This window comes from Panthera uncia (genome assembly GCF_023721935.1).
Source record: "Panthera uncia isolate 11264 chromosome B3 unlocalized genomic scaffold, Puncia_PCG_1.0 HiC_scaffold_1, whole genome shotgun sequence".
Lineage (NCBI taxonomy): Eukaryota > Metazoa > Chordata > Mammalia > Carnivora > Felidae > Panthera > Panthera uncia.
In genome coordinates, this window is record NW_026057582.1 from 90,386,321 (window position 1) to 90,411,119 (window position 24,799).

At 40.7% G+C, this 24,799-nt stretch overlaps 1 protein-coding gene across 1 annotated transcript in view; it reads right to left on the bottom strand.

The window, feature by feature from the left end:
• The window catches only part of SHC4 (SHC adaptor protein 4), a 129,901-nt gene that overhangs the window by 11,868 nt on the left and 93,234 nt on the right, over nucleotides 1-24,799 (bottom strand). Inside the window, exons 7-10 of the mRNA XM_049613605.1 lie at nucleotides 18,924-19,047; nucleotides 16,970-17,141; nucleotides 14,793-14,853; nucleotides 6,044-6,223 (exon numbers count right to left, since the gene is read on the bottom strand). Coding sequence (XP_049469562.1) covers nucleotides 6,044-6,223; nucleotides 14,793-14,853; nucleotides 16,970-17,141; nucleotides 18,924-19,047 — 537 coding nt within the window. The remainder of the gene's footprint in view (nucleotides 1-6,043; nucleotides 6,224-14,792; nucleotides 14,854-16,969; nucleotides 17,142-18,923; nucleotides 19,048-24,799) is intronic.

Sequence of the window (24,799 nt, forward strand, 5' to 3'; positions counted from 1 at the left end):
ATCTTAATGCATGATGGCTTTCAGTTTATTCTGAGATAAGGGTGGAGAGCTTTTGGACAAGGACAAAACAAAAGAAAAACAGACATGATATCATCTTGAAAAGAGGCAACAGATCATGAGCCAGCCTGAGGATGTGGACAATATTTTCCTAACACAGTTTCCCAGATTAGCAACAGAATAGCACACACTGTGCTGGGACATTTCAATCATCTAAAAATTTGCTGAAAATCTACTTTTCCTAAAACTAGAATATCTGAAAGATTTTTTTAAAATTTGTTTTAATTTTAAAAAGTTGTGCATGCTACTTGTTTTTAAAATCTGGGAAACACAGAGAAACAAAGAAAAATAATCACCTGTGGTCCCATCACCAAATACAACTACTCTTTAACATTGTGGCACATTACCTATTAGCAACTCCTTTCTCACATAATGTTGACTTTGAGAAAGATAATCATCATTTAAATCTAGTTATTTACACAAAATTCCCATAGAAAATTTAGTAAGTTATTGACTTGATATAATTAATAACATATTTTCTCAGAAGTAGTGAAGATCAAGGATGCAACATGATTACGGCCACTGTACATTTAAGTGAGACCTAAAAAGAAAAAAGTCATAGGAATCATAGAAGAAAGCAATCATGTCATCTTGCAGTTCCCATAGCAACCGAAAACATATTTTTCACAATCAGAAATTTGGGAAAGCCCAAGACAGATATGAATATCCACACCCATAAGCATCTGATGGGCAAAACCTCAGACAGGGAGCCTAGGGCTTAAGGAAGAGAAAAATATCTGACAAGCAAAATCAGATTAAACAATCGCACGTAATCCCGGTGATAAAGAATAAGACATTTAAAGAAACCAGTGTGAACTGTGAAGACAGCATACTGATGCATTCAATTTTTAAGTAGCACATGTGACTGGGTACTTCGGGGTAGAAATGATTATTACATTAACAAAGGGCTGAAAAAATAGATGTCCATCAATAAGGGGATGATTATATAAACTATGACATGCTCATATAATACTATAAAACAATTGAAAATAACAAAGATTTGTTCATCCAACATAGGAGGACATAAATATGTAAAGCAAATATTAACAGACTTGAAGGGAGAAATAGACAGCAATACAGTAGTAGTAGGGGACTTCAATACCCATTTTCAACAATAGATAGATGATCCAGATCGAAAATCAGTAAGGAAACTTTCGACCTCAAACTACACATTAGACCAGATTGACTCAACAGACAGTGACAGAACATTTCACCCAAAAGCAATAGACTATATACATTCTTCTCCAGTGGACATGGGACATTCTCCAGGATAGATCATATGTTAGGCCACAAACAAGTCATAATACATTTTTTAAAAATGAAATCATATCAAGTATCTTTTCTGACCACACTGATATGAGAAATCAATTACAAGAAAACTAGGTAATTCACAAATATGTGGAGATTAAACAGCATGTCACTAAACAACAAGCGGGTCAAAGAATAAATAAAAAAGTAAATCATAAAATATCCTGAGACAAATGAAAATGAAAAAAACCTATGAGATCCTAGCAGAGGCAGTTTTAAGAGGGAAGTTCATAGCAATCAATACCTCCATTAAGAAAACAGGGGTACCTGGGTGCTCAGTCAATTAAGCACAGAATTCTTGATTTGGGCTCAGGTCATGACCTCACAGGTTCCTGAGATTGAGCCCCAAGTCTGGCTCTGTGCAGACAATGCGAAGCCTGCTTAGGACTCTCTCTTTCTTCTCTCTCCCTCTCTCTCTCTGCCCTCCCCTGCCACTTGCATGCATGCACATGTGCTCTCTCTCTCTTTCTCTTAAAATAAATAAACTTAAAGGGGTGCCTGGGTGACCCAGTTGGTTAAGTGTCCGACTCTTGATTTCAGCCCAGGTCATGATCTCACAGTTCGTGAGTTTGAGCCCCGAGTTGGACTCCGCACTGACAGTGTGGAGCCTGCTCAGGATTCTCTCTCTCTTCCTCTCTCTCTCTGCCCATCCCTTACTTTCACATATTCTCTCTCAAAATAAACTTAAAAAAAATTAGATAGTATCAATACTAGTAATTCCCTTCTGCCAAGTTTGATAAAAATAAAGATTGTGTTGAGCTTTTCCTACACAGTGTGATAGGATTAATTGGGGAGCCCAGAAGGCATACTTGGGAGATACTACACTCATACCTCAAGATTTGTTTTTGTTTGTTTTATTTTGTTTTACTGAACTAATCAGTAAGCTTTTGACTGGAAAAGGGAAGCTAAGTATGCCTAAGTAAGGAAAGAAATATCAGGAAACATTAAGGAGGAAAGGTTAAAAAGTATATTTCAGACATTTTGCAGAAATTTATGTATAAGGTTATCCCTACTCTATCTTATTTAATTTTATTAAATCAACATTATTTATACTTTTAGAGTTGGAATTAATTTTTTTGGAGAGAACAATTGCATCAGGGGGGCAGGAGGGCTATGGTACACTATATCCTAATAGGAAATAAAGACTGAAGAAATACCTGAAGTCTTTATTTAAACATGTTCCCTCCAAGTCCGGGAGAGGCAAAAGGATGACAAAAAGGCTGAAATCAGTAAAAATGCATTTTGACATTAAAATTTTGTACAAAGCTGGCCTTATTTACTTTCAACTAATGACAGGAATGTTAACATACATTGATTTCACTTTTTCATAGTATTGAGTTGTCCATGACAAAAGACAAAGTTTCTTTGTTTACATTATAAAGATTTTTTCCTGCTATGCTGTGCCTTTTATTCCCATGATGTATTCATTCCATAACTGGAAGCCTGTTTCTCCCACTCCCTTTCACCCATTTTGCCCAACTCTCTTCTCACATCCCCTCTGGCAACCATCAGTTTGCTCTCTGTATTTATAGGTCTGATTCTGCTTTTTGTTTCTTTATTCATTTCCTTTCCTTATAGAGCCCACATATGAGTGAAATCATATAGTGCTTGTCTTTTTCAGTCTGACTTATTTCTGACTTAGCATAATACCCTCTAGGTCTGTCCATGCTGTTGCAAATGGCATGATCTCATCCTTTTTTATGGCTGAAAAACATTCCATTACACCACACACACACACACACACACACACACACACACACCTCTTTATCCATTCCTTTATTGAAGGACACTAAGTTGCTTCCATATCTTGACTGAGTTATAAAGATTTTTAACATTAAAGATTTGCTTATAAGGGAACTGCAGTTATGAATCAATGAATATCCCAGATCCCCTAACTCAGGCCACCCACTAAGTGAGTTTTCTTTTTTTTTTTTTTTAAGTTTCTTTATTCTGAGCCTCAAAAAATTAAAAATAGATCTACCCTATGACCCAGCAATAGCACTGCTAGGAATTTACCCAAGGGATACAGGAGTGCTGATGCATGGGTGCACTTGTACCCCAATGTTTATAGCAGCACTCTCAACAATAGCCAAATTATGGAGATAGCCTAAATGTCCATCAACTGATGAATGGATAAAGAAATTGTGGTTTATATACACAATGGAATACTATGTGGCAATGAGAAAGAATGAAATATGGCCCTTTGTAGCAACGTGGATGGAACTGGAGAGTGTTATGCTAAGTGAAATAAGTCAAACAGAGAAAGACAGACACCATATATTTTCACTCTTATGTGGATCCTGAGAAATTTAACAGGAGACCATGGGGGAGGGGAAGGCAAAAAAAGAAAAAAAAAAGGTTAGAGAGAGGGGGCCAAAACATAAGAGACTTTTAAAAACTGAGAACAAACTGAGGGTTGATGATGGGTGGGAGGGCGGGGAGGGTAGGTGATGGGTATTGAGGAGGGCACCTGTTGGGATGAACACTGGGTGTTCTATGGAAACCAATTTGACAATAAATTTCATATTTAAAAAAAGAGAGAGAGAGAGACAGAGAGCATGAGTCAGAGAGGGGCAGAGAGAGAGAGGGAGATAGAGAGAATCCCAAGCAGGCTCCATGCTGTCAGCGCAAAGCCTGATGGGGGGCTCGAACTCACGAAATGTGAGATCATGACTTGAGCCGAAGTCGGATGCTTAACTGACTGAGCCACCCAGGTGCCCCTAAATGAGTTTCCTAATAATACACTGTTGCTTTGAAAAGTCCATGAAATGGAAGCCATCAAGCATATACTCTTATCAAGTTAGTTTTAATACCTGAGTTTTAATACCTGAGGTCCAAGCTAGTTTTAATACTTTTTTCAAAAAACTACCTCCCCTAACAAATATTACTTTATCCATACCAGTCACTGTACAATGGACTGTTAAATCCACTGCAGAAATCTGAACTGATTGCATATTCTATCATCCATCACACAAAATGTATCACCCAGATGGCTCTTCAATGAAAGACAGGTGCCCCAGGTGTCATCAGCCAGCCTCCAGCTGACCGCCCCTTGAGGGTCTGCCTCACCTTCAGGGAGCTGCCTTTTGCCCAAAGGCTTGCCCTCCCTCGTGTGGCTACACCCACAGATTGAAATAAATGGGATAAAAGGCCCAGCCCTTTGGCGCAATGTGGCACAGCCGTGACGCATCCCCTTTTCTCCCTGTAGGGTTGGCTGAGGCTCCATCAGGGCTACACAGTGACTCTGCTTCTCCATCTGCCCAAGCCTATTTCTTCCCCCTCCCTTCCCGATAGTGATCCCAACAAGTACCCTGCATGCCAAAGCTCCATCTCAGTGTTTGCTTCCAGAGAACCCAACCAGGTTGTTTAGGTGCCAAGACTGATCACAGAGAGCTTGCAAGAAGATGGCTCACTTGTCACCTGGCTGGTAATGAGGACGTCTGTTTCTTAGTCTAGGAGTTAAGGTGGCCTGGTGAAGTCCCGGCTCAGCAAAATCTCCTTCTAAACTTCATCTTGTTATTGCTCACGCTAGCTGGAAAGTTGGCTTTGGCCTTTTGGACAGACTTCCTGGGCTAGCAAAAGGACTTTCCAAAGGACTGGTTCTCCATCTTTGGAGTGAACCAAATGTGGTTCACCCAAATTTGAACCCAACACACTTTAATATTTTATAAAAAGCATTATTTATTTATTTATTTTTTAGTTGATCGTAGGCTTTTGGTTTGTTTTGCTTTTATTTATTTATGTTACTGTGTACGCATTTACCCCTGGAAGCAATTTAGCAGGAAAATGATATCTGTCTTATTGCATTTAACTCACAGTATATGGCTGAAGAAAGAAGCCATCTTATTTTAGTGTTCCATAGATGACTTACCAAGGAGTTTCGAAATGAATAAAATTAAAACCATCACTCAACAGACCCAAATAATGGTCACTGTTCCTCACACAAGCCCACAAATTCAAAATTATCTCCTGGCTTTGACCATCCTTCCTTCAGCAAGAGCACACAGCCAAAACCAAAAGTTGGGACCCAGTTTAAAGTATTTGAAAAGATTATTCAACATCAAAGGGCCCAAACCTTGAAATCCATAATATCTCCCAAATTAACTGTGGTACAAGATTGAGGTAAGAAAGAATCCTTTTTGCTCCCTGAAAATGAGACCAAGGAAATAGTCTTCCTGAAAATGAGAGCCAGTATAGTGAGATGAATAGTGGCCCCCCCAAAATGATACATTCAGATCCTGATCCCCAGTCCCTGTGAATGTGGCCTAATTTGGGGAAAGGGTTTTTGCAGATGTAATTAAGTTAAGGATTGCGAGATGAGATCTTCCTGGCTTTAGGGCTCACCTAGAAGAGAAAGGGATTGTCCTAGAAGAGACAGGAGAGAGAGATTTGAGAATGGAGGTGAAGGCCATGTGAAGACTGAGGCAGAGAACTGATGTGTCCACAAGCCAAGGAACACCAAGAATTGCCAGCCATCAGCAGAAGCTAGGAAGAGAGGCATGGAGTGGATCCTCCTCCAGAGCCTCCAGAAGGAACCACCCCAGCTGACGTCTTATTGAGGACCTCTGGCCTCCAGAACTGTGAGAGAATAAATTTTCACTGCTTTAAGACACTCCGTTTGTGGTGATTTGTTACAGCAGCCACAGGAAACTAACACAGATGGCGAACAGCTACTTACTCTGACGGTGCCACGGGCTCCCCAGGGAGTGAGCTGAGCTTTGATTTGGGGAAGAGCCAAGTGTACTTTGAAGACCCTGTGTATTTATGTAGCAGGGGTCATTGAGGATATCCACTCGACACGTGTGCTTCATCAATGAGGCATCTCGTTGGCACTGCCCTCCTCTCTCCTGTGCGTTACCTGTAGTGATTAGTTAATGATCAATGGATCATGTTTTTACTTTGTAAACAACACGTAAAATTGTGTTTGAGTCTAGAATTGATAGGAAGGGAAAAGCCACCCTCATCCTATACAGATTTGAATACTGACCTCTAGACTTGACCTGTAAAAACAAGATAAGCACCAGGCTTTGAAGGAAAGCACCATCTCTTTGGCCTCCCAGGCCTTCCCTCCCCATCCCTCTGCTGACCCACTGCTTCAACACCAGACAGGAAACAAATCAGGAAGACCCAGGAGAGGAACAGCCAGAGAAAAAAGGGAGCCAGCTGTCTAGCAAACAGCACAAACCGCACACAACACTGCTCAAGGCCGCAGTCCAGGAACCAAGAAAACACACGTGCCATACAGAACTTGAATATCTATTATTTAAACTGCTTTTCAAAATAAGATAAAAAGAGAGAGGGAGGCAAACCACAAAACACTCTTAAATACAGAGAAGAAACTAAGGGTTGCTGGAGGAGAGGTGGGTGTGGGGAGGGGCTAAATGGGGGCTGGGCATTGAGGAGGGCACTTGTTGGGATGAGCACTGGGTGTTGTATGTAAGTGAAGAATCACTGGTTCTACCCCTGAAATCATTATTACACTATATGTTAACTAGCTTGGATTTAAATAAAATTTAAAAAATAAAAAATAAATAAGTAAATAAACTGCTTTTCAAAAAACTCATTACATAATCAGTAAGAATGGAAAGTCTGTCTCTCCCTATGCCCAAAGTTTTGTTTTGCCAAGCTCAGCCTTGAACCAACTGTTGACATTTATTCTGGCACTTAATGGAAAGAAGAACTCCCCCCTCAGGGTATCTCCTTTTTCCCTCTTACTCAGTCCCTTCCTCTTCCATTCTATTCCATATACTGTGGCCAAAATGATCTTTTTACAACTGAAAACCTGATAATATTTTTCAGCGGCTTAACAACCCCTTACCTGCTTCCCATTGCTCTTTGGATACAGATCAAACTCTCCAACAAGCCCCAAGCCCTGGTCCTGCCTACCCAGCTTCCCTTGCACCCCCGTGCTCCTCAGTCACACTGACCTTCCTGGAGGCTAATCTCCACCTTAAGGCCATCTTCTCTGATTGACATGCTTTTCCCTCACCATTCTCCATCACCCTCACCCTTCAGGTACCAGTTTAAACATCTCTTTCTCAACAGAGCTTTCTCTGACCTTCTCAGACTAGATTAAGTCTCTCTGCTTTCCTAGAAGTTTGTTCTTCACCTTTGAAGGCCATACCACAAGAGCAAATAATTCTATTATGTCATTTTGTTTAATACCTGTACTACATCTAGACTGCGTGTTCCATGAAGACAGAGATCCTGCCTCCTAACACATGCTTGCCACATATGACAAAAAATAGTTACTGAATGGATGGATATTAGCACCGTATTTCAGTACCTCGTGCATGAAGTATTTTGTACCATCCAGATGGTTCTGTCCTCAGAAAGCCAGGATAGAATATTTTTGTTTTTCCATTTAAACAGGTACATTTATATTTTTGGCCAGATGTGCTACCAGATCACCACCAGGATGATCTGAAGTGGTGACACTGACATTCCATTGTCTTACCATAAAACATCAGTTTTTCTATTGTTTCAGTCGTTAAACTCCTGGATGTGGTTCAGAAAGGACCAACTTTATACTGGATTTCACATCATGATGAGCAGTGCTATAATTTTTATAACATAAAATATGGAAACCCAAGGGCACACCAAACAGGGGAAGCCCAGTCAGAGGGCTACAGGCTTACTACCTACTCCTCCTTTCCTCCTGGCCTGTCTGCCAGCTGTTACACATCACCGTGTCCCCTGTCATACCCCTGAGGGAAGAGTGAGATTTCTAAAGAAGGAGGGGTAGTCAGGGCACCTCGTTTCTTTGTTGCATTGTGCAACATATGGCAGTGTCCATTTGCTTGGTTAAGTGGATTTATGAATTATGTTATCTAGTTTAAACTTACGTCCATAAATGGACAAGTGGCTAAAAGATCACCGCAAATATCAAAGATTGAAGGTCATTCTTTTACTCTTATTACAAACTCCTCCTTGGTTGTATTATGAGCTTATAAACAAGAATGATCTAATTAGATAGGAACTTGGCCTCCCAAAAGTTAAAATTATCAGGATTCGAAATGTGGACATACGTCTATTTTCTTTATCAGTAAATGCACTAAATGTATATTGGACCCTAAGATATTATCTAATGATAGTATTCAGCCACTATAATTATCAAGGCATTTAAAAAATGTTTATTATCATTAACTCTAACTTTGAAATTTTCTATTTTCATGTGTGTGTTAAATTTTTTTAAATTTTTATTTATTTTTTGACGGAGGGAGAGCAAGCAGGGGAGGGGCAGAGAGAGAGGGAGACAGAAATTCAACCAGGCTCTATGCTATCAGTGCAGAGCCTAGTGCAGGGCTCAAATTCATGAACTGTAAGATCATTAACTGAGCCAAAGTCAAGAATCAGATGCTGAACTGACTGAGCCACTCAGGCACCCCTTGTGTATGTTTTATTACACATGCATAACATATTAGCACATGTGTATATAACTTATACATGATTGGTTTATCATTTATTTAGGAGTGCCTGCTCATAAAAATGTACTGAAAGCAGACTATGATCAAAGTGTTGTGGGGCACCTGGGTGGCTCATTTGGTTAAGCAACCAATCTTGGTTCAGGTCATGATCTCACAGTCCGTGAGTTCGAGCCCTGTGTCAGGCTCTGTACTGACAGCTCAGAGCCTGGAGCCTGCTTCAGAGTCTGTGTGAGCAGGAGCTCTCTCTGCCTTTCCCCCACTCGTTCTCTCTCTCTCCCTCTCTCTAAAAAATAAATAAACATTAAAGAAAAACTGTGGTAAGAGGTCTGCTTCAAAATCAACATGGACCTGAGTTCAAATACTTGTGATACTTCTTACTGTTTGTATGGTTTGGGGTAAGTTATTTACCTTCCCTAAGCGTCAGTTTTCGTATCTGTAACATGGGGATGCCTAGCTTAAAATACGGTTGTGAGGACTCAATGAAAGAATGTGGGTGAGACACTTACTGAGAATGGTGCCTGCCTCATAGGGATGTAGTAGGGATTCGATAAATAGTTAATATCTGCTCAGTTACATGTGTTCATTGATGCTGGGGCTCTGCACATGGTACTTCTCTCCTGCTGCAATATCCTCCCTCCCCTTTCTGTACCTAACTCCTATTTGTCCTTTAAGATTCCATCTCTTTCAAGAAGCCTCCACCTTAGAGGCACACAGGTGGCTCAGTTGGTTAAGCATCTGACTCTTGTTTTTGGCTCAGTTCATGATCTCGTGGTTTGTGAGTTTGAGTCCTGTGTCAGGCTCTGCGCTGACAGTGCAGAGCCTGCTGAGATTCTCTCTCTTCCTCTCTCTCTGCTCACCCCCTGTGCTCATGTGCACAGGCTCTCTCTTTCTCTCCCTCTCAAAAATAAATAAGCAAAAACATTAAAAACAAAAGAAGGGGCACCTGAGTGGCTCAGTCAGTTAAGAATCAGACTTTGGTTCAGGTCACGATCTCACAATTCATGGGTTCAAGCCCCACATCGGGTTCTGTGCTGACAGCTCAGAGCCTGGAGCCTGCTTCAGATTCTGTGTCTCCCTCTCTTGCTGCCCCTCTCCCACTCACACTCTGTCTCTCTCTCCCTCTCTGCCTGTCTCTCTTTCAAAACTATATAAACATTAAGAAAAATTTTAAAAAAGAAAAAGAAGAAGAAGCCTCCCCCTTAGACCTTCCCTCCCCCAGGCCAGGTCAAGTGCCACTCCATACTATAGGTGTCTGTTTACTTGTCTGTCTGTCTTCCCCTTGAAACTGCAAATTCCTTGAGTGCTTAAGGAGGGACTAGAACCCATTTATCTGTTGTATCCTCTGCATCTTCAACGACTGGTATGAAGTAGGTGCTCATGTTTGTCAGCTGAACAAACAGATAATGAATGTCCACTTGGTCTTCCTTTCTCAGCATATTTGACCCACGTTCTGAGTCAACCTTTAGCACAAGGCACTGACTCGTCTGCCCCTCAAAGAGTATGGCATGAGCCGACCACATCAGGTTTACCATCCCATAGGATTATACAAAAGCATCAATGTCTAAATCCAGTCTCTCTTGAAAACAACCATTCCTCTTTTTTTTTCAAATGCACTATTTCATTTAACTCAGCAATGTTGCCTTAAATTAAAAGAAATTATATATATATATATATATATATATATATATACATATATCATATTATATTTCAGTCTATACCCAAGTTTAAAATCTTTCTTGGCTAAAGTGTGTGGTTGATGAGAGCTTAACCACACATGACAACCATTATGCATTCCAAACTTTCTTTTTGCCAAGTATTACTCTGAGAACCTATCCAAGCTGCCTACGAGAAGATTTGTGGCAAAAAATAAATACATACTATACACAGGGTATACACTGTTAAGTACCAAAGTTTTTTAAGTACAGGCCCTTAGGGTTTGTGGTAATTTAATGTCTTTTTGATTAAAAATATCAATATTTCCATTTGAACTTGGAGGTCTGGGAAACATTATTCTGTTTTACTAATTAATTTTCTCCATAAGGAATTTAATATTAAGGAATGGTATCTTTTATAAGTCTGGTGATAAATATAATTAACTCCTTGAACAACCAGAAGCCTATTGCAGTATTTATAATATACTGGAATTCAAGTTTTAAATCAGTATTTGAACAAATAAATGTCCTGGGAGGAAAAAGCCAAACCTTACTGAAAATATTTGCATAGGTGTTTCTCAAATGATTATGTCTAAAACTCTAGGAAAAGCCATAAAAATTATGCATTTGCTATTCTGGCAACTGCTATTAAATTGCTCACTGGTCAAGAATTTCAGATCAGTTTTTATTTTTATTATTTTTAGAGAGAGAGTGTGATCAGGGGAGAGGGGTGGGGGGGGCAAGGGGGGGGGGAATCCCCAAGCAGGCTCCACACTCAGCACAGAACCCGACACAGGGCTCAATTCCTTGACCCTGGGATTATGACCTTAGCTGAAGTCGAGGGTCAGATGCTCAACTTACTGAGCCACCCAGGCGTCCCTCAGATCAGTTTTTCAACATATGCCCAAGTAGTCACAGGCAGGCCTCAAGATAGGAACATCTGATTTCTGGGTATCTGTGGATGAACGGACAGTGTAGTACTAAAGTCCTTCCTACCACAATAGGAGGAGCCTTAATTGTTGTGGCCTGTGGAGCAAGGGTCAAGTCCTTCAATCCTTCCTAGCATTCTGGGTCCCTGATGGAACTTAGAACCTGCTTTCCTTTTTTTTGTTTGTTTGTTTTAAGTTTTTAATGCTTGTTTGTTTTTGAGAGAGAGAGAGAGAGAGAGAGAGAGAGAGAGAGACATAGCGTGTGAGCAGGGGAGGGGCCAAGAGAGAGGGAGACACAGAATCCGAAGCAGGCTCCAGGGTCTGAGCTGTCAGCACAGAGCCTGACGCTGGGCTCAAACTCACAAATTGCGAGATCGTGACCTGAGCCAAAGTCAGCCACTTAACCAACTGAGTCTCCCAAGCGCCCTGGAACTTGCTTTCCTAAGGAAATAAGGTTATAGCTCCATGATTTTCAGGGGAAGAAAGTATGCAGTTGGAGGACTTTTTCGAAACCACAAACACCATCTCTCACCAGCCCAAGATCTTTAAAGGTTCCCAGCTATGAGCTGTTACCTTAGGGCCACCACAAGGAAGGCAGCTCTGTACTGGTTCCAGGCTATCCCACAGTCAGAGTGCAACTGAAGAACAGGCACTTGCTATAGAATTTTCTATTGGTGTGTTTGTCATCACAAAATATACATTTAAGCTTCAGTACAGACAAACCAGAACAGTAGAACGTGGTGTACTTATCTAGGAGATAGCCATCATGGCTAAAATTAATTCTGGAATTAATTCTAGAAAAATATATTCCAGACTCCAAATAAAGGTTTATGAAAAAAGTCTGTTCATAAGTTTGGATTTGCTTATATTGGCTTAGGGCATATAGAAACCATGAAAGAATAAGGGGTTACATCGTTTGTTGGTTTAAAGGAGAAATAAAACCAAGGTAAACAGAAACAATAAACTGGATTCTATGACAAGGTTACACTTACAAAAAGAAATGTCTTAAATAAGATTGAAACAATACCTCTATATCTATTAATTCCTTTATAAATGTTCCTCAGGATTCTATCCTATGTCCAAGACTCATCTATCTCGCCCCCGTACTCTCTCTGTGCAATGATCTGGGAAGTGGTCCTGGCACATTCCAGAAAAACCAGGAATGCTGGTTCCCACTCATACTGTTTTTTCTCTCTCTCCCTCTCTCTCCCCTCCTTTCCCATTTCCTTCTCTGTGCCTGGATAATTCCCATTCATCTCTCAGGTCCTGGTTTGGTTGTTTTGTTGTAGAGGTAAGTTTAGGGAGACGCCCTAGAGCCCCACAGATTAAAAAAAAATTACGTTTATTCTTGGGAGAGAGAGACAGAGGGTGAGGAGGGGAGGTGCAGAGAGAGAGGGAGACATAGAATCCAAAGCAGGCTCCAGGGTCTGAGCTGTCATCACAGAGCCCAACACATGGCTTGAACCCACAAACCGCAAGATCATGACCTGAGCTGCAAGTTGGATGCTTAACCTACTGTGCAACCTAGACACCCATAGGGCCCCTCAGATTAAGTTAGGTTTCCCTGGTATTTGTTCCCATAACATCTTGGGCTTTGGAACATCCATCCATTTGTAAGCATTTGATTTAGGTGTGTCTTCCTTGTTAAACTACAGATGATATGAGTACCAGTTGTGATTCCATCCCTGCCGCCTAGCACAGTGCCAGACTCTAAAGAGGTCCTTGTAGTCACAGAGTGATGTGTTGAATAAATGAAGAATATAGAATGAGATCAAAGAGCATGTGGAGATATTTCCAAGTGAGCCTCAGCACAGGTACAAAATGATTATAATATTACAGGGCACATGTGGTAGGTTCCTGACTTTTAAACCCGTAGGTTAGGGATTTCCAAATAAGGAAAAGGAGGGAAGGTGGGAGGAATACAGATCTTAGGGAGCACAGTTGTAAAAACACATTTTTACTTACCATTAATTTGTTGTAGTCACATTACTAAAAGTTAGGTTAAAATTCTAAGTAACTTTAAAGAATGGCAAGGAATTTTAATGTCTATCAAAAAGAACCATATTTTTTACACAATGGACTACTACGTGGCAATGAGAAAGAATGAAATATGGCCCTTTGTAGCAACGTGGATGGAACTGGAGAGTGTGATGCCAAGTGAAATAAGCCATACAGAGAAAGACAGATAAACATATGGTTTCACTCTTATGTGGATCCTGAGAAACTTAACAGAAACCCATGGGGGAGGCGAAGGAAAAAAAATGAGGTTAGAGTGGGAGAGAGCCAAAGCATAAGAGACTCTTAAAAACTGAGAACAAACTGAGGGTTGATGGGGGGAGGTGGGAGGGAGGGAAGGGTAGGTGATGGGCATTGAAGAGGGCATCTTTTGGGATGAGCACTGGGTGTTGTATGGAAACCAATTTAACAATAAATTTCATATATTAAAAAAATTTTTTTTAAAAGGAACCATATTTTTTAAATAATTAACAATACTGTCTTAGTTCACTACTCCTACTATTTTTGCATGGTAGAGGAAGGTAGTACCTAATCACAGCTGTACCTAAAACAATAAATCCTCATGTATCCCCTGTGTATAAGAAATAATAAAATGAATAGATTACATTGGCATAATTCCATAAGAAGTATGCAAGTATCCTTGGAGGTGACTACCTTGTAGGTGGCAAGTTCCTGCTAATTTGAGTCCCTAAGTGTGGTTATCCAACTTTATCCCCACAGTATTATTTATATCATCCAGTTATCCACTCCTCTAATGCTGCAAAACTTTGTTCCCAAAGAAATAAGTACTTTCAGCAATTTATAAGTATTAAATGACTAACTAGCAGCAAAATTTTATGAAAACATACTTCCAGTCTGAGAGTTGATGTTCTACATTTGCATTGTGGAAAAGTTGTGCCCCACATCAATTATCGCATCCAGTAATAAGACACTGAATGCCCTGGGAAACGTGGGGTAGTTGGCCCCTAACTGGGACTCTCACCTTTCAGATTTCTTTTTGTTTTCGATGCCAAGCAGACAAAAAAGGTTTTACCTTAATCCTAATGGACTTGACAAGCATCAATTTTCACATTAGCTTAATGTCTGATCTTCTTTGAAGTGGAGCTGTCTTGAGTTTTAAGCAGAGAAAACACCTTTTCAGCGAGACTTTTAATGATGTTAAAGCAATCAAAGACCTCAAGAGGTAGAATGACAGTGTGTTCAAGCACACAAGAGTGAGGGGAAACCATGAGTCTCCCAAGTGACACACATGCGGCATTCTGGGCCTCTCAGAACGTGGGATGCAGCTGAAGCATTATACACCTGACTTTCCCATGAAGTATTTCAGAGCGAAGGCCACACACAACCATATGACTTACAAGGAACAACAAGAGTGGCAGATGGGGAAGGACAATTGTACCTACCTATTGCCCTGCTTTGTTCTAAACAGTTCTCGTACACACTGCTGCACTTGGAGTTTCCAGGCTGCACGAACAACAAATTGTGAGACATTTACAAACATGGTATACGTTCATAAACTTGCCAAAAAAACAAACAAAACACTAATAACAGTCCTGGAAGAATACAGCAGACAGCTCCACTTTCTGACATAGTTAGTGTCTGACAGGTAACAAAAGGAAGGTGAGATTTTGCATGGGGAACATAGACTCCTAAGATAGCGCACTGTGCGGGGGCTGCAGAGGTGGGTCTGAGGCAGGGGTGGTTGTAAAGGCTGCTGATATAAGGCCCGCATCCTGAGCATCACTGCTTTTGTTAGGGAGGTCCTATTCCAGGACTCAATCCAAGTCTCAGCCAGAAACTGTGAAAGTGTGATTTCCAGGACACTTGTATAAACTCTCAGTATTTAGCAAGCCTCTACCTAACAGTGCATTGGCATATTGGAGCCCTACTCTAATGAGGTTTGTGCCGGGCTCACTTTCCATCCTTAAAAATGTCATCCATCAATTAATATATATACATATATATATATATATATATATGTATATATATTGCATTAATATACATATATAGATAGATATAGATAGATATAGATATACACAATTCAATAATGGAATGGGATCACTGATGCCTTTGAGAAGGGCAACATCTATCCTTTAGAAAGATTAATCCAGCAGTACCATGCAGAAGGGTTTGAGAGAATGAAACTGGAAACAAGGAAGGGGCTTTCAGAATCATCTGGGCACATGAAGGCCAGAACTTAGAAAGGTACAAGAGGAATGTAAGAGGTTGGGTAAATTCCATCAAAAGATTTCATGGTAGAATCTTCAGTCTTGAAGACTGAGTTGACATGGAGTCCAAAGTGTGAGATAAACAAAAGACTGCAGATTAATGAAACAGCAGCAGTGTCATTAATTAAACATGAGTAAGTCACTAGAGGAATCTGGTTTGGAGTCAAGGAGAAAATGCTGAATTCAATCTTACATAAACAAGTAATGTAATGCTTATGGCATTACAGCTGGAGAGATAAGTAATGGCTGAAGACAGAGAAGCTGGAAGACTGTGTATACAGGTGGCATGCCAGAGGAGAAACCAAGGGCAAGGCCAAGGGCAGAGCAAGGGTGGTAAAGGGTGGGGGGCTGGGGTTTGAAGGGGAGGGGGTAGAAGAAAATAAAATATAAAAAGAAAAGATGTAACTTACTTTGAAACAGCTCTATAAGATGACAGGGCAAATTTAGTAGAATGATAATTGTAGAATCTAGGTTGTGTATATGAGTGGTCACTGTATAATTCTTTCAACTTTTCTGTGTGTTTGAAAACATTCATAATAAAATGTTGGAAGACATGAAAATGAGAAAAAAGAAGTAACTAGAGATGGGGGTTGAGAATGACATAATAGAACTGCTTTAGAAGCTAACAGAAGTTCTAAAATTAAGGGAGAGGCAGCCAATGGGTATCAAATTCTGTAGACAGACTCAGAACATTGAAGAAGAAAATTGATTTAGCAATGAAACCATCGGTGACCAAAAAACCATTGGTGACCATTGTAAAAGTAATTTCTATCAAGTTGTCAAGCAGAATTCAGATCTTAGAAGTATAGTGTTGATGTAAAAACTGGGATGGAGATGATGGTTTCTAGAAGTTTGTGGGTAAAAGGAGGTGAGACATTGTAAGTTGGTTGGAGGAATCCAAATTCATTTGCAGACAGAAGATACTGGTAGACGAAGAGAAAATAAAGATTGAGACAGGGGTTGATAGACAGACAGAACAAGGGCAGAGAGTTGGAAGGTGGGGATGGGATCAGGAGCTCAGGGGAAGGATGGCTGTGAAGGCAGTCGCTAAGGACGAGAAGCCAGGAGAATACGGGAAGACGTGGAGACAAGGAAAGGTGAAGTTGAATGTAACATGTTGGACTGCCCTCATCTTCCCAGTGAAAGGAGATGTGAAGTCATCCACTTAGGCAGCGAGGAAGGGGGTGGATTTGGAGTAAAAATGGTCCAGTGCAGGCTCCGACAGTGATTCATTCTCTGGCTCAGTACTGAGGAAGGCACTTTCTCTAAACTAGCATTTGGAAACTCAAACTCTCTAGTGACAAGGACAGAATCACATTGCTAAGTTCCGGTAACCATAAAGCATTACTTACCAGATAGCACAACTTTTCACACCGTATGGGGCAGTAAGCCATCTGTTCTGTGGCTTGGACTTTGATGCGCACATCTGAAACACCACCTGCAGGTGGCTGCTTCCCTGGGATTTCATTGTAATACTCATGATCTTCTCTCTCCACAGCAGGACCATCAAGAGGCACCTCCTCACTGTAAGGGAAAAAAGAATCCCCAAGAGACTGGGTGGGAATTCAAATGCTGTAGGGGAGGCAGAGGGATCAGAACCATGCAAATCATCCTGAAAAATGCTGCATTCATGTTTTAAAATTATAGCTGTGCTTAAGTGATGTCAAATATCTGGATGGAAGCAACCAGATGGTTGTTTAGCTTTCCATAGACAATTAAAGTGGGGCAAGCCAATGGAAAGTGCCAAGGGTGATGCTTTTGTGTCTCCTCCCAGTGATTAAGAGAAACACACACACACACACACACACACACACACACACACTCCTTGAATGTAAGTCATCTATGTCAGCAGGATACAAAATTAAAGTTTTCCTGAGTATCTTCAGCATGTTTGGATTGTACCATTTTGGAAATGTTTTGCTCAAAAAAAAATTAGATATTGGGCAGGGGGCCTGGCCCAGTTTGTGAAACTAAGATGAAAAAAATAAGAGAGTTATGGCCAGCCATCTCGTCTGCACAAATCTGGAGAAGTATATGGGATTCATAAAGAAATATTAGAACCATATGTGCAAGTGGGTAGATTTATGTAAACATGCATTGTTTTAAAAACCGAAACAGGGCAAAACAAAAACAAAAACAAAAACAAAACAAACAACTTTTCTTCCAAATTGGAATTAGTAGCTTTCTTATGAAAAAGAATAAATCAAGTCCTTTGGGATTGAACTGATTCTACTGACAAGCCACACAGTTTTGTCGGGTTCGTTACCTGTCAACAAAGTGATAGCACTAGGATGTAAGTGTTATCCTGGGAAAAATTCAACCTCAAGGCTTCCTAGTAACCCCCTCTCCTTTGCTACCCCAGACCACCTTAAAAAGGGAGATCTCCAAACCCAACGTTTGTTAATACACAAAGTAACTAACCTGGGGGGGGGGGTGCATTTTAAAGTACCCAAGACTTTTGTCTCTTGGGTATGAATTCTGCTCACTGTACTCTACACTGCTGGAGGCTGTCAGGCCTGAAGGGCTCAGCTTTCCTTGTAGACTTTCTGCGCCTCAGATAGAACAACCAGATCCTTGGGTCACATCACCTGCCAGCCCTGCCACAGTTTAACTGGAACTCATCTATTTACATTGCAAACTAGCAAACTAACAGCGATTCCTGCTATAGACATTTGATTCCTACTGTTTGCCTCTTCATTTCTGATTTTTTTTAATTTTATTTAAAAAAAAATTTTTTTTAATTTTTATAAAATTTATTTTTGAGAGAGAGAGAGAGAGAGAGAGACAAAGCATGAGCAGGGGAGGGGCAGAGAGAGACACAGAATCTGAAGCACGCTCCAGGCTCTGAGTTGTCAGCACAGAGCCCAACGCGGGGCTTGAATTCATGAACTGCGAGATCGGGTCCTGAGCCAAAGTAGGCCGCTTAACTGACTGAGCCACCCAGAAACCTCTTGATATATTTTTTCTAGTGGTATGCATGGGATCTGGGATTGAAACAATTCTGAGACATTTGATATCTGTTATTTTATGATACTACTTAATTCATAACTCTGTATGATATCAGAGAAACAGGGAAGACCCCTTCTTGGAGTGTCTCCTTTAATTTTGATACAAAGCAAGAGGAAATATCTGGACAAATACAAGAGAAAGAAAAATAGAAAATGTCATTATTAGTTTGTACTGAAACTGCCTATTTGTAAGAAAAAATTTACTAATTTCATTAGTCAGTTTGAAAATGCCATATTAATTTGAAAATACAGCAAAATAAATATAACAAGTCAAATAATTATAGAACTCTTGGCTGACCTTTCACAAGAAGTATTCAAAGAAGGATTTTTCAAATACTGTTTAAACCGGAGTTCAAAAGCCTGCCCTATGGTGCTGATGACATCTTGGGCCATTCCGCTGCGGCATTCCAATATGTGGCAGGCTGCAAGTGGACGAACAAAAAGAAACTGTAATAAATTTTCAACAAGAAAAGGTTATAATAAAAATATTTCCAGAACATGAACTGGTACTTGAATAAAAGGGAGTAGGTTTATAAGCTCTCTTCAGCTCTGAAATGGCAGAAAAGAATACCTCATATTTCATTTGCATCAAAGAGAAAAAAACCATTCATAGTTTACATTTAAATATCTCAAACACTGACAGATTTTGGTCTCAAGACAGGTTTTTGGGGGCCCCCATTTTTATAAAACCAGACTGATCCTAACCAATAACGTGACTCACGTTCAATGTTAGCTCTAGAATTCAATACCAGAGATGCTGAGGGCAGCAATCTGACAGGAAGGCTTGTGGTTGTGCTGTTGTCTTTGCAAAAATATAACTTTCCAAACCTTCTCTCCTCACTCAAAGTAGGGGATGAGCTGCTGGCAAAAACAGGAGCTTTATAATACCCCTTTGCCCTGTTATTGCCATTTTTAAAATTTTTTTAACATTCATTTATTTTTGAGGTGGGGGAAGGGGCAAAGAGAGAGGGAGACATAGAATCCAAAGCAGGCTCCAGGCTCTGAGCTGTCAGCACAGAGCCCAAGGCAGGGCTCGAACTCATCAACCGCGAGATCATGACCTGAGCCAAAGTTGGACACGGCCGACTGAGTCACCCAGGAGCCCCATGTCATTGCTATTATAAAGCAGTGATGGTATGGTAACCCCTGTCTTCACAACCCTACTAAAGAACTATCTCCATTAAGCATTAAAAACAAGATTTTGTGACAATGGCATGACCAGAAGATGTTACAATTTTTTATTAGATACTTTCTCTGAGAAGCTGGTACTGGGAAGAGGAAGATTTTCACAAGTAATTTAAAGAGATAAATTATGGAGGGGGCAGCTGACAGAATATCACAAATGAGCAAATCTGCTGCTGCTGCTGCTGCTGCTGCTGCTGCTGCTACATAAAATCAGGAGCTTATGTGGAGAGACTATAAATTCACCTCCCACCATATGGAGTATCATTGTTGCTTCGATGAGAGTCTGGGGTCTTGCTTAGGGCCCTGCAATATGGAGATTTAATTGAAATGGAAGTTTCATCAGGATGACTTAAAGATAAAGGCAATAAATCTTGTGAGAAGTAAAATCTTTAAAATACATATTGATTTGTATAGCCTGAAGAATGGAGGGATGAGAAGAAGCGTAATAATGGTTAAATATACACAAGAACGTTGTAAAAACTGTTAGCTACTCTCTGAGAACAGCTTAAGCGAGTGCATGGGGAATTAGAATAGAAGCCCAGGAAGCCTCCTGGGTCTCAGGAACTGTGGAGCCAACACTGGGACACCTTACTAAAAGGGACACCAAAGGAGAGGAGAGAGAGCTGTCTTTATGGAATGAGCTAACCGTGCTGACTTGGAAGCATGGTTTTATGCTTTTGCATTCTCTTGGAAAGGATTTTGTATATATGTGAAGTAAAAGGCAATTCATTCACATCTAATAGAATTTTCAGAGCCTATAAAAGTACACAATAGTAGTACCTACAACAGTGTTTCTTTTCTTAGCCTTATGTTATAATTATCTCAGGAAGTGGCTGGCTCCTAAGTAGCTCAATCGGTTAAGCCACCGACTTTGGCTCAGGTCATGATCTCCCAGTTTGTGAGTCTGCACTGGCAGCGCAGAGCCTGCTTAGGATTCTCTCTCTCTCCCTCTCTCTCTGCCCTTCCCTGCCCTCTCCTCTCAAAATAAGTAAATTAAAAAAATAAGAATCTCAAAGAATCTCAAATAATTCTCATTCCAGAATTGACTTGACTTTCATTTAAAGGATTTAAATGAAATTTTTATAGGGTTGGTTTTTTTAATGTTTATTTCTTTATTTTTGAGAGAGAGAGAGCAAAGGAGGGGCATAGAGAAACACACACACAGAAAGAGGATCTGAAGCAGGCTCTGCAATAAGAGCCAGATACGGGGCTCAAACTCATGAACCATGAAATCGTGACCTTAGCTAAAGTCAGACACTTAACCAACTGAGCCACCCAGGTGCCCCAAATGAAATTTTTAGAAAGCATGTGTTTGTGTGTGTGTGTGTTCATGTGTGTGTGTGGGGGGGGGGCGGTGGGGGCGCAGTGGTATTACTAAATCAAACAGTGCTAAGGTGTAAATCTCTAAAAGAATTGCCATTACCATTTCTTATAAGGTTATCCCTTTAAAGAAGCAACTTGGAAACTGATATAGACTTAGGAGCTAATTCTAGTTTTGAAAATCCAATTAAGAATGCTTATAGATGGGGGCACCTGAGTGGCTCAGTCGGTTAAGCATCCAACTTTGGCTCAGGTCATGATCTCACGGTTTGTGGGTTCGGGCCTCACATGGGGCTCTGTGAGGACAGCTCAGAGCCTGGAGCCTACTTCAGATTCTGTGTCTCCCTCTCTCTTTGTTCCTCTCTCTCCCTCAAAAATAAATAAAAAACATTAAAAACCGGAGAAAAAAAGAATGTCTACCCTTTCTGCCAAAGGAAAATGTTTGATCTATCTTTAGACTGTTGTTTTAAATTGACCCTTCTTTTTCTCTGCAGTAGCTTCACACATGAGCAACACATAGAAGGTGTTTTAAAAATTGTGTTGAATGAATACATACTGATTTTCCTGAATCGCATCAATAATTCTAGTGTGAGAAGTTCTCTTCAATTGCATTAAAATGACACCTGCAGCAATCCCCATAGTGGGAAAGGTTCCTACAGCCATTGAGTGGTGTGAATCATTGCTTGGTTTACTCATGGAGATATACTTAAATCTACAAGGTGCCCTTGGAAATGTGCTCTCCAACTGACCCAAGAGAAGTTGTGTTACATTATGACTAAAAAAGGTTACGCCCTTAAATTCTTTTGTTTTTCACCTTATAAATTTCTGGTCCAATTAAAAGAAAAGTCAAGATCCCAAATCATGTCAAAATGCAGAATATGATTTTTTCAATTTTATGTTTTTCTTAGGTTCAAGAAGATGTCTAGAGATGAAGACAAGGAAGATGAGAGAGACAGGAAATTCACACACACACACACACACACACACACACACACAAAGAAACATGAAAGTGTGTCTCCCTTAAAAGGGATGAGAAAACAAGAACGCTTGAAAGAACTCTAGAAAGACTCAGATTCAAGTTCAAATTTCAATTATGCCACCATCTACATGACCTTGAACAAGTGACTTTGTAGCAATGTCTTCACCTGCCAAGACAGGGCACTGATTTTTTTTTTTAATGTTTATTTATTTTTGAGAGAGAGACAGAGACAAAGCACAAGTGGGGGAGGGTCAGGGAGAGAGAGGGAGACCCAGAATCTGAAGCAGGCTCCAGGCTCTGAGCTGTCAGCACAGAGCCCGATGCGGGCCTCAAACCCACAGACTGCGAGATCATGACCTGAGCTGAAGTCAGATGCTCAACTGACTGAGCCACCCAGGTGCCCCAGGGCACTGGTGGTTTTAAAGTCCCTTATTGCTTTATGGAGATCCCAACCTTCATCTGTCACAGTAGCTTCAGCCTTCTGAGGAACAGGCATGTGCGTTCTTGTGGCATGTGGGTACTCAGGAAGGAAAGACACAACTAAATCCACCAGCCGACCTGTACCACTTCTCACATCTAAAATGTTCTTACTTATCTCAACTCTTCTCACTCTGATACTTTGAGCATTTGGTCCTGTTCCTGGACTGATGCTACCAACACATTCTGCTTTGCTTTGGATGACCTCATTGCTGCCATATTACTTTTTCTGAGAAGATCAGACGACAAACAGTGGTGCCCGGCACCATGAAAGGAATGACATTGGACAGAAAGGTTGACCCTGTGCAGACGTTCTGTACAGCCTCACTATCTCCAGTGAACACACATGTTGTGATAGTGCTGTTGTTGGTATTCACAGACACACCACTCTGCGAAAATGGTCTTGGTTCTTTTTGAGGTTGGTCATGGGCCAGAATAGGGATGGGCTTTGAATCAAACACAGGTGTGCCCATTTCCCAGCATTAGACCCATCTCCAGAAGCTTAGATAAGCAGCCAGGTTGGCCAAGAATTTACCAACCTTTAGCTAACGAGAAGGTAGAAAGACAAGTATATAAAAAGCCCCAACTGCCAAAAAAGAATGTGACTTTCCATTGACATGATAACTTTGCATGAAGGTCTGAGATGGAATCAGATGCAGATATGAATTCTTTTCCCTCCACCTCGTAGCCAGACAGACCCATAACTCTACCTTTGGGTATCAAGCACTATATTAGGGAGGATTCTTTTTTAATCTTAGATACATATTCTTCAAACTTTTTTCATTTGGTTTCCTAATTGGATGTTCATGCACAAGAGGCTGAGAACTCTTCTTAGAGGATAACAGGCCCTTCTTTACTAGTTTTATATCTATTTTTAATAGACCAGAGTTTTTTTGTTTTGTTTCTGTTTTTCCATTTTTTAATAAACTAGAAATTCAAAAGCGCAGCTTCTCAGGTCAACCACCAGATGGTGCTGTGGTACTGAAGCAAGGAGTCCTCCCCACTTAGAACTCCGCCCAAAGAAGTAAGCCAGCAGTCAGTCCACAGTAAACTGATGTCACCAGGATAGTAGTCCATATATTTTATGACCATAACCATAAATGTAAATAAACAGGCTAATTTAAATTATTTTTGTGGTCTTTAAAAAAAAATTTTTTTTTAACTTTCTTCAGAGACTGAAAACCATGGCCTTCCTATATACACCCAGGTAGACTGGGGCCTCTTCACATACCAGATTCAGAGAAACTATTTAAACCTCCCTGGACTACTACACATTTGGAATGAGAGGTGAAGAGAGTATGTATTACGGGGCAAGCTGTATTAGTCACTAAGTAAACTCAAAACATTCTTAGAGTGACTTACCTTTTCTACAGAAAAGGCCCTTTATAAAATGAGGCGTTCACTAAAGGGTCCCAGCCGAGATGGAAAAAAAAGGAGCAACTGCCCCGACTTGAATCTACTAATGCTAAAAGTGAATTGGGCAGATGACAGATAGTGGGAACATTCAGGATTCTTAGCAAGGAGCCTGGACTCCTCTGCCTGACAGCTATGCTCTTCCTCATCCTGGAGGTCCCGCCCTCTGTCCCTTACCCATCCACTGACATCCTGCTTCCCAGGGGCACCTAGAGCCTGTTCGTTGGCACACTGAAGGTTATTTTCTGCCTTCACGCCCCCTAACTCCTTTTCAGTATGTGACTTTCTGGGGTGCCTTATTCCAAGGTGTCTTCTCCCGGAGAAATTTGCTCTTCCTCCTTCTCAGGTGATACTCATCTCCTGATTTCCTCTCCTCCTCCCGACTACTCCTCTGGCCCTTTATGGTCTCCTCTTACCACTCCCCGAGAGCCTCAGCCCTCTTCTTTCCTGGTTCCTCCCTCAGTGATCTTGCTTACTCTTAGGGCTATGAGGCAGTTTTTCCAAACCTGCACCTGAAGGTCTGGTCTCCCTCTCTATCTTTCTCTGTCTCTCCCATCCCCACACTCCCATCCCCTTCAGCTCTACTCCCACCTTTCCGCCTCCCTGACCCTGAGCTTCTCCTGCCTGCTGAACATTTTCCCCAGATGAACCAAACTCATTAGATAATTCTGTAACATCTTCTTTCTGGTTTCACTATTTTCTTTATTTATTCTAGGACTTAGAACATTTTTTTTTCTTTTTTACAAATACAATAAATATTCATTACAGGAGTTATAGAAAATAAAAAGCTACCAAGAAAA